Genomic DNA, 12,998 nt, shown 5'->3' with positions numbered 1-12,998 from the left:
GACTGGAGGAATGCCGCCCAGGTTTTAGTTGGTATTCCCCTGGAAACAGGACAGAAGTAAGTCAACCACTGGCAGATTCAGTCGTCATCTTCAGTGTTTTTGATAATCCCATGTCTTTAAATATCTTTTTGTGTCTCCTTAGGCAATACAATGTTGACTATAAGTTGGATACATACCTGAAAATTGCCCGTCTCTACTTAGAGGATGATGATCCAGTGCAGGCAGAGGCCTACATCAACAGAGCCTCATTGCTCCAGAATGAGTCCTCTAATGAACAGCTACAGATTCACTATAAGGTACACAATCCCTCAATAAATTCATGTCCACACACTGTATGTGTTGCTGCGGGCTGCTTACAATTGTAATCAAGTATTCTGATTAAACATTATGGGACCCTTTCAGTAAAGTCCTGTACTTGTTTTGTTAAGTGTTTCGTGATGTTTTCCTTCTTAGGTGTGCTATGCAAGAGTCCTAGACTTCAGGAGGAAGTTCATTGAAGCTGCACAGAGATACAACGAGCTGTCTTATAAGTCTATTGTACATGAGACTGAGCGACTGGAAGCACTGAAACATGCCCTTAACTGTACCATACTGGCCTCTGCAGGTACCACCAAGACTAATGTGTTCAGGTTCATGTTTTTAACAATAAGTTAAACGATAAGCTTCACAGAAATATGGTATGTCCTTTGTTTTAGGCCAGCAGCGTTCCCGCATGTTGGCCACCCTCTTTAAGGATGAGCGCTGTCAGCAGCTGGCTGCCTACGGCATTCTGGAGAAAATGTATCTGGACCGGATCATCAGAGGGAACCAGCTGCAGGAGTTTGCGGCCATGCTGATGCCTCACCAGAAGGCCACCACAGCGGATGGTGAGGGTTGATAATTGGCTTCACTCAGCTTGATAAGTTTTTGGTCACCATCTGTGTCCAACTAGTGATGGTTAATACCTTTGCTGGTCACCAGTGTGAGCCCTGCCTGCCATAGACTCCATCAGTGAATGAAATCTATGTTTCTGGTTTATTGCAGCTATAATAATGCACAGACTAAGCTTTTAGAAGTTAATTGTTAGTATCAATGTTTATGCCTTGAATGTTGATGGTGTACTATTATTAAGATGCCTATTTCAGTGACTTAAATCAGCCAAAAAATAAGTTTATCATCCATAACAGGCGATATAGGCTGTGCTCTGAAACCAACCCTAAAGTACATTCTCAGATTATTTAGCTTGTGACATGTGTTGGGAGCAGACAACTTTTAAACCCTTTAAAACAAGTAAATGGAGACATATGTGAGAAAAGACTTTTGTAAGCAGCACAATCAGTTATATGACATTCTAGATCAGTAGCAGGCAAGAGGATATATTGTGGGGACAATAAATGAGGCTTAGCAAGGTTGAAGCCAAAGATCAAAACCCACCATTCACCTTGTGTGAGCATGTAGCCATACAGGCTCCTCTTCTCCACACCTTTCAGAGATTTTGAGGTCACAATTAAACCTGAGACATTTGCTTTATTAAGACATTAGCTAATATTGACACACATTGACAGAGAAGCACAGAAAGGAAAATCTAAATGTATTCATGTTGAAATAGTCACAACTAGCATAAGTAGTAGATGCTATTTACAGTGGTGAATTGAAAACTATTTGTGCATACGTAACTCTAATCATTTATGGAGTCAGAATTAATAATGGGAATTTTGGGGAAAATTGGGTGTTTTAGAATCTTCAAACTCAATGCCCTGCGAATGGTGGAAGATGACCAGTGGAGAGAGATATACAGCAGACATTAGTGTCAGTCCCACATCAGCTGGAAGGTGTGGGGAGAAATTGACACAGTTGATAAGGAGTTCAGCCTTGCTGTAAAGTAAATGGTGTCTCAATAACAGTGCATTTGCCAAAGTGCAATTAGAGTTTACTGACCCCTCCCTTTTATGGCCAGTATAGAGTGACTGCCTTCATTTTAGATTTGCTAACACTCTCATGTGTGGCAAGACTGGAAAAATTGGCAATTGGAAAGACTTGAATAAATGCGGTAGCATACATGATGAACCACATTTAAAAGATAATTTGCATGATCCTCAGTACAAACTTTTGACCACGCACAAGAATATTGTAACAAAAGATTGACTGTTGTTTTAAAGATGCTCTCTTTCTCTCACATTCTTCTGTCTCAGGCTCCAGCATCCTTGACAGAGCTGTGATTGAACACAACCTCCTGTCTGCGAGTAAACTCTACAACAACATCACTTTTGAAGAACTAGGAGCACTGTTGGAAATCCTCCAGCAAAGGTGAGACATGGATTAGATAAAGAAATTAACAAACTGAATCCAAACTAGTTTTGTCTTTTTTACTTTACAAGTATAATTTGTGTCGCTGTTTGTTTTCCATGTTGTACATAGAGATCCTAGTTTCTGTTTTTTGTCTGTAGGCTGAGAAGATTGCATCCCAGATGATCACTGAAGGACGCATGAATGGCTTCATTGACCAAATAGATGGAATTGTACACTTTGAGAGTAAGTAATGACAGCCAGTGTGTTTTTACATTGCATGTAAAACAGAACTTGGCATTGACAATTACCGTTCATTAAATTTCAACACAAATGCAACATTTCACAGATGTTAGACAGTACTGTCCATGAAGGGAAATTCTTTGTAGATCTTATTGTTTAGTTCAGCTCCACCAAACTGTCATGAATATCAATCAGACTTGCACAAACTTGGTGTTCAGTGTTATAAGTAGTCTGGGATTCATTACAGTTACGTCATATCTGCAGCCAATAGGGGGCAGCCTCTTCACACAGGAGTGAATGAAACACCATAAAGCACATTCCTAGGTTATTGAAAGGGGCAGTGCTGTGACAGATAAGTCACATACAGAGTTTGAACATACAGAAATGTGTTTGATTTCCTCTCCCTTAATCATTCCTTTTTATCTCATGCAGCTCGTGAACCCCTTCCTACCTGGGACAAACAGATCCAGTCTCTGTGTTTCCAAGTCAACAACCTCCTAGAAAAGATCCGTCAGGCTGCTCCAGAGTGGGGCCGCTCAAGCTATGGAAACCCAGATGACCCAGTAAACATCCCCACCCAAAAAAAAAAAAAAAAAAATCCCCTAAATGGCTCCCTCAGCAAGTTTTGTCTTCCTGTTCAACAACATCACCACTTGAGTCACGGTAATGGAAGCACCCACTTAGAACCCTCTGGTATCACCATCACTCATTTGAGATGTTTCTCTTTTTGGTAAATTCTCAGTGAGCACTGTTTTATTACTTTGGGCCATGGGAATAACAATTCAACATTTCTCAATATTTCAGATCTGTCTGGCATAGATGTAATCACAGGAGAGGTATTGTGTAACCTCTGGGTGTGACCTTGGTTATGATTCTTCAGATAGTTGTCTTGTCATGTCATTGGGTCAAAAAGAAGTGAAAAGATGCGAACAATCGGTCTATTTAAGCTTTTGCGTTCAAACACATTCTCGTGTTTTTAACTTAACAAACTTTACAAATGAAACAGCAATATCTGTCAAGTAGCTCTTGATTTGTTGTGTCTTGCACATCTCCTGGTCCACCCTAATGTAATTTCAGCAAAGAGAAATAAATTCAAAGCCGAGAGAAATTGTTCACCGTCCTGGTCATGTCATTTAAGTTTATTTTCTGCTTCAGTGGCTATTCACTGGTTTGTTTTACAGCAGCTTTCCTATCAACATCCTCTTTTAGCTACCAGGATGTTTGTTCTTCTCGCCCCTGAGAGAGCACTGGATGATAGAGATGGAAAATATTCATGTAAATTAAAGTAGTTGGAGAGCTTAGGTATCTCTAAATTTTCCACTGAGACAGATACAGAACTCCATACATAGAGTCAAGTCAATATTATTTATATAGCAGGAATTCACAGCAGAAGTTATCTTGGGGCACTTTTCACACGTACAGACCCTGCTCTTTCTAATATAAACAGAGACCCAACAATTGTTCTGACATCTGGGCTGAAGTGATTCATGCTGAAAAATGTGTGTTTTATATGTGCATATAATACACACTTTCTGATAAATTCAGTTTAAAAAAACTCTTACCCTTGCACCTGGTAGGCTGTAATTATCTGTACAGTATAAGAAGAATATCAAACAAAGTCTAAGTTAGAATTTTACCTTTTTGTAATTCAGGCTTTGTTCATTTGATAAAGAATATGGTAGTTACAGTAGCTATGCTCCAAGATTCTTAGTTTGTAAAATTCATACTTGGAAAGCAGACATAATGAGGACCAAAAGCAAAGCAGATTTGTGGACATGTGTTAAGCTGCATAATGACATAACCCTCAAGTCAGAGACTTTTTATTAGGTTTTGGGAACCTCTGTCTTAAAGGGAAATAAAGTAATAAGAATGATAATAAAAAGTTAAGATGTTAATGTTTAGTAAGTTTAATGTTACCATTGGTTTATGTGTTAGACTTGCTAATTAGCATTATGCACAAATACAGCTGAAGCTGATGGAAATATTGTTAGTTTTCAGGTATTTGGTCATCAACCAAATCTTTGGATTAATTAAATATTTCAGTTGATGGCACTAGAGGAAAAGTAAGAGGATCACCATGGTCAGTAAGATTCATCGTCTGGGAACCATCAATTTGGTGCCAATCCAGCAAGTAGATGCTGAGATATTTCACAGGGTAAACTTTGACTTGCTGGTGCTGCTAGATGAAACATAAGTGGATCACCCAAGTCAGTCAGGTTTGTCCTCTAGGATCATGATTATCTATACAGAATTTTGTGCCAATCCATCTAATAGTTGTTGAGATATTGTAGAGATAACAGACCGACATTTCCCTCCCTAGAGCAGAGCTGCAACAATCAGTCTTGTGTTGCTCTTGTCTGTTTCATGTTATTGTAAACTGAATATCTCTTGAGTTTTAGAGTGTTGTTTGAACAGAATCAGTAATCTGAAGCATCACCTCAGAGAAACAGGATGGACATTTTCTCAATTTCTAGACATTTTATAGACTAAACAACAATTAGTCACCTCAGAGCCATGCTGCTACTGTTTTTAATAGTAAGATTGGTCTCAGTGAAAAAAGAAAACTAAACTAAAAGCAGGTTTTATAAAACAGTAATCCATAATGCTGGAGTAGCCACAGTCAAGTAGGGGAAGAAAACAATGGACCGCCTGCACTATTTGAAGTTACAAGTTATTTTTTTTATTAAGGTACACCTTTAAAAACATTATACTCATTTAGTATCCAGATCAGAAGATCATCAGGGTCCACTTAATACACGTTCCACCCCTAAGGTGATTGCTGAAGGCAATGTTATTCATGTATAGTTTGAACACATAAGATATACCTGTAATCAAGCTTCAGACTGATGTTACTAATGGAAAAAAAAACTATACATGCTGTGTTCCTGTCTGCCAGTCAAACTAATTGGCAGTGCTGTGCAGTTTAGGTTTCCCCACTTTTAGCCAAACTGCTAAGCGACATCATAGTTAAAATTGCATTTTATGGTAACAATAAATCATGATACTGTTCCCCACTGTAAAGGTGCACCCCAGCCTCTTAATGTTTAACTGGCTGAAAGATATGAAAGTTGTTTTCATCAGAGGATTGTCGAAAATACAGAAAAAGAAACATTTCAACGATCATTTCCCATTAAAGGTTATAATAGGCATTACACCATTTAATCAACAATTGAATGAATCAGGAAGAGAATGGGCTGTATCTTTAAATTCTTCAACAGCACAGCAGTCTGGCAGATTTACAACCTCTCTGGCGCCACAGCAGTATCTAGAGGGCATAAAATAAACAAATGATTTTCCATGGGTTTCAACAGCTCCATAAACTTAAAGATAACACAACAGGTATTCATGAGTGGTATATATGTATATGTGCGTGTGTATGTGTTTCAGAGCCATTACAAGGTTCTTACCCTTTCAGAAAATGCCTTGCTCCTTCCTGCGGTCAATATCTCTCTTTAGTTGGCAGGTAGCACAGACGGGACAGCACATGACCACCATAAAGTCATTGCACAGTGAACCCTACAAACACAGAGATCTTAGTTAGAGGTCTTAGTTTGCAGTCCCAGTGTAATCCAAACTGAATCACTGGTTTTTTTTTCCAGTAGAATGTAAGAGTTTCTGTTGGATTTGGTGGGGTTGATGGCAATAATCTTTATCAGAATTACTTTGTTTGGCCAAACGCAACAATGGCACTCAAGATTTTGAACCCAACTTATCATTATGTACACAGGTGTGTCCCAGCCTTGGGTTGGGGATCTCCACAGGAAATTCTGACAAGAATCAGTGGGTTGCAAGATTATTGGTGGTAGGGAACAAGGACAAGGCATCTTTGACCTGATTATAGTGCTAATCAGGGAGAGCACCATCATCCTCAGTGGACTATGAATGTCTGTACAAAATTTCATACCAATTCATTCGATAGTTGTTGAGATAGTAGACCAAAATGGTGGACTGGCAGACAAACAGACTGACATTGCTATCCACAGAGACATGCCACCAGCATGGCAGAAAAAATACATCTACCCAAAACTATACTTATTTTTTTCTCCTTTTCTCTAAAAGCTTTATAGAGGAGGAGTCTTTTAACAACCGGTATGAACGGGACCTGTTTGATACCTGACTATGTTTTAAAAATTGAGAACCTATCCTTTAAAAATTGAACGTTTCAGCCTGTTTCAGAGGTAAAACTCTCCATTATTTCACAAACTGGACTGGAGAAAAATGCAGAATGTAAACTTCAACAGTAAAATGCTACTTACACATTGATCCATCAGTTTTAAAAAATAATGTCAGATATAATAATATATCACTCACATCACTGTAGAATGAGCACTTTTCTGTTGGAGTACATGCTGCTAACGCATATGTATTTAAAGAGGATTTTGAATTAATTAATGCTCTCAGCCAGCTCCAGATATTCACTCAACACTTACATTGATGTTGTATTTGGTCCTGTAGACGCTGCGGATGGCCATGCTCAGACCACACAGGCAGCACTCGTCCATGTCACTGGCAATGGTACAGCCCAGGCATGGGTAGCAACACAGACCATAGCAGCCTGAAGCAGAGGGACAAGAAATGCATAATAATGAAAATACACACTATGTCTTACATTCCAATGTAGTCTTAACTTTTTAAAATATTTTAATCTACCAAAAAAAATGTTTTTCAATATGAAGAGAATGCTCACAAGTTCCACAGTCATCACAGAAATCACACAGGCCTGTCTGGAAATCAGAAGGTTGGTATCTGCCTGGTTGGTTGGTCACAGCCATGATCAGGATATTCTGTGTGCGATGAAAAAGATCTGTCACTGATGTTAGTTCTTATCTCTGTCCCTGAGCCTAACGTTGAAGAGCTGTGGCCTATTTTGTGATCATTACTTCTGTATCTTCCCCAGCAGAGATAATCGTAAATTACACCTCTTTTGAACATCAAACAATATGGACCTGGAACATACAGTAAAGCTATCCGTGTCAAGCGGTCATTAGGAGGTAAATCTTACCAGATGGCTTGAGAGTTGAAGGCTGATAAAACCGACCACAGAGGCTCCTGGACAACAGATTGAGACCAGGAAGCAATGTGAGTCTTTATGAGTGATCAAAGGAAATGACGAATGATGTTACAGCGTTTATCACTCTTTTATTGTGCAGATAGTCCCAGCAAAGGACACCTAAACACACCTACATCCAGCCCACAAAACTGCAATAAACCTCAACTGTACATTGTTTTCACAGTCACATTGAGAGTCATATTAACAGCTTGATCTTAATGACCTGCTCTCATTTTAGGGAACACACACACACACACATTGTTAATTTCATAATTTTCATAATTTCAGATGGAAATGACAAATGACAAGAGACAAATTTGAACTGTGAATGATTTAAAATGAGCATAAAATATCGTTTTGAATACACCTTTATCACAAACATCTGCTATAACAACAAAACTGTAACTTTTTTGGTCTCTTTTCTCTGTTTTATTTTGGCGATTTAAACTAGTTCATCCATATCAACTAAAGCGAGAAGAAGGGGCAGAGGTGGAAAGTAACTAAGTTCATTTACTCGAGTATTTAAGTTCAGTTCTGAAGTGCCTGTACATTACTTGAGTACTCTAACTTAACGGTGATTTTTGTGTGTATTTTATTTTACTGATTATTCACATTTTAAAAACCTATAATGATGCATTTTATACAGTAAATTAAACCACACAGTAGAATATATAGAATCACCTTGATCTCTGCCATCCACGACATAAAAAGGCTGTTTACATATTAATGCATCAGTATTAATTGCTCCTTCTCCACCTCTGAACAAAGGTGCTAAGTGATACACTTTTATTGTGCATGTGCAGTCTATTGCACATATTATGTGAGTTATAAATGTCATAATGCGGGCACACCTTGTCCTGTTCCACAGCAACATAGAATACAGCAAGTAATTTGAGCTGAAATTATCTTTGAAAGGGCAGAGTGCACAGGTTTCAGGGATAAATATAATCTGGTGATTATATGAGTGTGTTTTTCTCTTAAAAATACATTGAAAACACTAACTGAACTTTACACCTTCCAAACTCTTGCAATGCTTTTTGCAGACACATGGTGGCGCTGCCTCCTAGCATCTGGCTGCCACCTACTCAGGCCATGCAGGAGAGCACGAAATGACGACCTGGCCGTAATGATATAGACTCCTACGTAATGAGCAGCTGTAACTACAACTCAGGAATAGGCATGATTTTCAATTTCCGACATGCTAAAGATAGACATGGGCTAAATTACACCAAAATACATGGGGTTGCCATTAGGCTCCACTACAGCAGACCCTTAAAATACTTCAACTTTTGCTCAGAGTGAATATCCACTGATATTCTGACTTTAAAATCTGATTCCTTATTGCCATTAAGCTGTGTATTCTGAGAAGCCTGACATTTATTTGATTATTACTGCCTTTCAGGATACTACATAGTTAATCCAGCTGATGTCAGTCACACCTGTGTATATTTTTTTTTAGCATGACATCAGTTTTCATCTATTAAAGTCAAAGTTAGTGCCAAACAAATGTCAGGATATGTTCTTTTTTCTGATATTGTTCCTTGTTGATATTTGTGGTTGCTGGGTAATCCTCTGCTGTCACTCATAGCACCATCCACCACACTTACACTGCATAATATTACTACTTGCCATGGTGGAGAGTAAATTTACCCCAGGACAATTTACCAACTACAACATCAAAGTATTATAACACTGACAGGGGACATTCTGTGTAAGAAATACTTTTCCTTTTAGACTTTAAGTACATTTTACTGTTGATACTTCAGTACTTTTTTTTTTTAACCTAAATTTTTAATTCAGGACTTTCGCTTGCCACTACTTTTACTTATAGTCGTGGAAGAAGTATTTTCATCTTTTGCTGAAGTAAAAGTATCAATACCACAGTGTAAATTTACTCCATTACAAGTCCTGCATTCAAAGCAAAATGCTCTCAGAGTATCAAAAGTAAAAGTACTTGTTCTGCACAAAGAAGGGCTTTGACTGATTTATAGTTATTTTTGTCATTAACAAATAGTTAATACTGATGCATAAATGTGTAAGTAAGTATTTTGTTGTTGTAGTTTTTACTACCTTATATATAGTTTCAGTAATTTAGTCCAGAGGTTCCAGACCTAAGGGTTGGGCCGCTCCAAAGGTCAAGATGAATCTGGGGGGTCATGACATGATTAATGGCAGAGAAGTAAAAACAAAAATTTTTATATACAAATTTGTGTTGTGTTTTCTCTAATCTTTTACTTTTTGTTAAATATCGGAGAGTTTTTCCTCTTTCGACTTGAAACGGTTATTTAAATGTCTCTATGGTGGAACTGCTAACAACTCATAAACATCTGAAATGTGACAAGAAGCCCCAGCTAGACACTGATTTTTATTTCAAGAGTCACAAGTTAACAATGATGGAATATAACAAAGTGCATTTACTCAAGTTCTGAACATAAGAATATACTTTACAGCGTCTCGAGATAACTTCTGTTGTGAATTGGCGCTATATAAATAAAATTTGACTTGACTTGACTTAAGTATTTGTACTTCACTTGATAATTAAATTTCAATTTTACTCTACTTCATACCTCTACTCTGCTGCAGTTCACAGGGAAATATTGCACTTTTTTTTTTTTTTACTTACTACACTACATTATTTTGACAGTTATAGTTACTAGTTACAAACTAAGACTTTACAGAAACAAAACAAAACATATGATCAGTTTATGAAATGCAAACTAAACTACCTAACAGTATGTTAGTTAAAATTTGCTAAATTTTTTAAACTTTGAGTTTATTTTGTTGATAATAGTTATGTACTTTTACTTAAGTAACATTTTCAATACAGGACATTTACTTTTAAAGCAGTATAGTAAAGAATCTGAATACTTTCTCCACTGCAGGTCAAAGGGGTTGGTATCCACTGGTTTAATATGATTAATGTGTTTTATTTCAAATGATTTTCATGTGTTTTTAATGTAAAATCTTAATCTGAAAAGTAAGAAAGTGGAGTAAAAAAATACAATATTTCCCTCTGAGATGTGGTGGAATACATGTAGAAAGTACCAAAATGGAAAATTCTCAAGTAAAGTATAAGTACCTCAAGGTACAGTACTTGAATAGATGTAGTTAGCTACCTTCAGAATTATTACCAGCAAAATGTACTTAAAGTATCAACAGTAAAAGTGCTCATTATACTACATAGCACATATTAAGAGTGTTGTTTTTTATATACATTATTTGACTATTTTATTGATGCATTAAGTCTAAGCAGGATTAACACTGTCAAGATGGAGCTAAGATCATGATCTGAAAAGTAAAGCTATGTAAACGTAGTGCAGTAAAAAGTAGAGTATGTCCCTCCCAGATGTTATGGAGGACAAATAGAAAGTAGCAAAATGTGAAAATACTCAAGTAAATGTAATGTAAAGTACAGTACAGCCCCTTAAAATTGTACTTAAGGAGTAAATGCACTTCATCACTTTCCATTGCTGATTCTGTACTTTTACTTGAGTAAAGGTTTGAATTCAGTATTTTAAATGATGGAGGACATATTCAGATTCACTGCTTGAGTAGAAAAACTCAAGCAGTGAAAATGTACTTAAAGTGTTAAAAGTAAAAGTCCTCATAACTCTGGATCCAGCAACTGGACCCTGTGAGCACTGTATTATTTTATACTCTGTTTATGTTTTATACTATGTCATTAGATTATTATTGCTGATGCATTGGTGTTTAAGCAGCATTGTACTGTTTGTAGCTCGTTAAACCTTGATTAGATTATTTTCTTGATTAATCAATTAACTGGTTTTTCAAAATTCAGGACATAGTGAGAATTGCTCTCACAAGCAGGAGTCAAAGTGTCTCCTTTACAGTGTTTGTTATGGTCTAAGCCTCAAAATTATTAAATAAATAAATTAAAATTGTTCAAATAATCCAAAGAAAGAGCAGCAGATCTTCACATCTGAGTTTGATTTACAGCAAGGAATCATATTTTATAAGCTCTCATTATATTTTATATGCAGAAAATCTTTTCTGGAGTACCAGTAACTACAACTGTCAAACAACCAAAAGTAAGTGGAGCAGAGGTATAAAACTGCATGAAAAGAAAACACAAGTACCTCCGGATTGTACTTAAGTACTCTCCTTGAGTAAATGTTCTTAGTTACTTCCCACTTCTGATTTTGTTACAGATATTTCTGTACTTTTAGAATGCAGCACTTTTACTTTCATTGTTGTTTAACTACTATAAAGTAAATGATGTGATGTGAGAGTTAACCCCCCCCCTCCACCTTCTCTTTAGAGGTATTTTCTTAAAGGGCTGAAGTTGAAGTGTTATTTCAGGGCAGCACTGATAGACATGCGCACAGCTGATGGGAGAGAGAGAGAGAGAGAGAGAGAGAGACAGAGAGAGAGAGAGAGAGAGAGAGAGAGAGAGAGGCACATCTGCACTGACGTCAACCCCAGTAACCCCCCCCACCCCCCCACACACACCTCCCCTCCAACCCGAAAAAGCTGCCAATTTGAAGCTGTCCGGGAGTGGGACATACCCGGTCTCTGCAATGTAGTGAGGAGGAGCAGCTCCAAGCCAACTATAGCTGGTGTTTGCATGCGCTTTTTTTTTTTTTTTTTTCTCTAGAGCAAGTCTGCTGTGGCGGTTTGTGAGGTGGCAGAACACCCTCTGCAACCTCAACTAACTTTTTAAGCCACTCAGAGACACCACCACCACCACCAGCAGCAGCAGCAGCAGCAGCAGCAGCAGCACCAACAAGAACACAAAGTCTAGATTATAAAGACGACTGATAGGCTGGAAATAGACCCTTCTGCTGCTGGAAGAAATCCAAGGCTGACTTTTTTTTTTTTTTTTGTGAGTGAGTGTGTGTGTGTGTGTATGTGTGTGTGCGTGCGTGTGTGTGTGAGTGTGACAGTGTCTGAGATACTGCTGCTGCTGCTCTGAAGGGGAGAATCACACTGCAGTTTGTGAGGATGGCAGAGTCAAAAAGGAGATGAAAAGAGGAGAGCTGAGGAGGTTTGTGCGCGGAACTTCACAGTCTTTTGTCCTGAGCTCTCCCTGCACTGTTGGACCGGAGCTGACAATGAAGATGAGCGTGGTAAATATCTCCTCTTAACTGTTGAGAGAGTAGGTCGATGTCTTTCAGGCACTTTAGTCGGGGCAGATTTCGTGTGAGCGTTTAAATCCACTCTCAGGGAAGCGGACAGTGTTTACAAACCAGCATTTAGCCAGTTGAACTGCTCATATTTTGGCACCGTGAGTTCAGACAGAGTTTCCTGGGGGTGGGGGTTGGAGGGAGGGAGGGAGGGGGGGGTTTACATGGAAAAAAAAAAGGAAACATTTTGGAAACATTTACGCATTTTATCTACATTTGCAGAGTGTCAGTTTTGCACCGTTAAAGGTCTGCAGTCCGGGTCTGCCCGCTCAGACAAACTAACAAAACTTCTTGAC

At 38.0% G+C, this 12,998-nt stretch overlaps 3 protein-coding genes and 1 pseudogene across 4 annotated transcripts in view; 3 read left to right on the top strand and 1 right to left on the bottom strand.

Annotated features, from left to right (window-relative positions):
* The window catches only part of LOC108873579 (COP9 signalosome complex subunit 4-like), a 9,571-nt pseudogene extending 6,465 nt beyond the window's left edge, over positions 1 to 3,106 (top strand).
* Positions 1 to 3,200, top strand: part of LOC108891221 (COP9 signalosome complex subunit 4) — a 30,781-nt gene extending 27,581 nt beyond the window's left edge. Inside the window, exon 11 of the mRNA XM_051073083.1 lies at positions 3,107 to 3,200. The gene's annotated coding sequence lies outside the window, so the exon portion shown is untranslated. The remainder of the gene's footprint in view (positions 1 to 3,106) is intronic.
* LOC108873982 (placenta-specific gene 8 protein-like) overlaps positions 1 to 7,650 on the bottom strand; it is a 72,120-nt gene extending 64,470 nt beyond the window's left edge. Inside the window, exons 1-5 of one of the 2 annotated variants that reach the window (XM_018662299.2) lie at positions 7,511 to 7,650; positions 7,196 to 7,292; positions 6,939 to 7,063; positions 5,916 to 6,024; positions 5,639 to 5,773 (exon numbers count right to left, since the gene is read on the bottom strand). In XM_018662299.2, the coding sequence (XP_018517815.1) occupies positions 5,920 to 6,024; positions 6,939 to 7,063; positions 7,196 to 7,280 (315 nt within the window). In that variant the 5' untranslated portion in view covers positions 7,281 to 7,292; positions 7,511 to 7,650 and the 3' untranslated portion in view covers positions 5,639 to 5,773; positions 5,916 to 5,919. Of the gene's footprint in view, positions 1 to 5,638; positions 5,774 to 5,915; positions 6,025 to 6,938; positions 7,064 to 7,195; positions 7,293 to 7,510 lie in introns of those variants that run through there. The other variant, XR_007813893.1, reaches the window with a different exon arrangement.
* Positions 7,651 to 12,155: 4,505 nt separating this feature from the next.
* The window catches only part of adamts6 (ADAM metallopeptidase with thrombospondin type 1 motif, 6), a 66,235-nt gene continuing 65,392 nt past the window's right edge, over positions 12,156 to 12,998 (top strand). Inside the window, exon 1 of the mRNA XM_018662286.2 lies at positions 12,156 to 12,645. The gene's annotated coding sequence lies outside the window, so the exon portion shown is untranslated. The remainder of the gene's footprint in view (positions 12,646 to 12,998) is intronic.

Source organism: Lates calcarifer, linkage group LG9 (genome assembly GCF_001640805.2).
Source record: "Lates calcarifer isolate ASB-BC8 linkage group LG9, TLL_Latcal_v3, whole genome shotgun sequence".
Classification (NCBI taxonomy): domain Eukaryota; kingdom Metazoa; phylum Chordata; class Actinopteri; family Centropomidae; genus Lates; species Lates calcarifer.
This window is presented reverse-complemented; position numbering and strand designations above follow the sequence as displayed.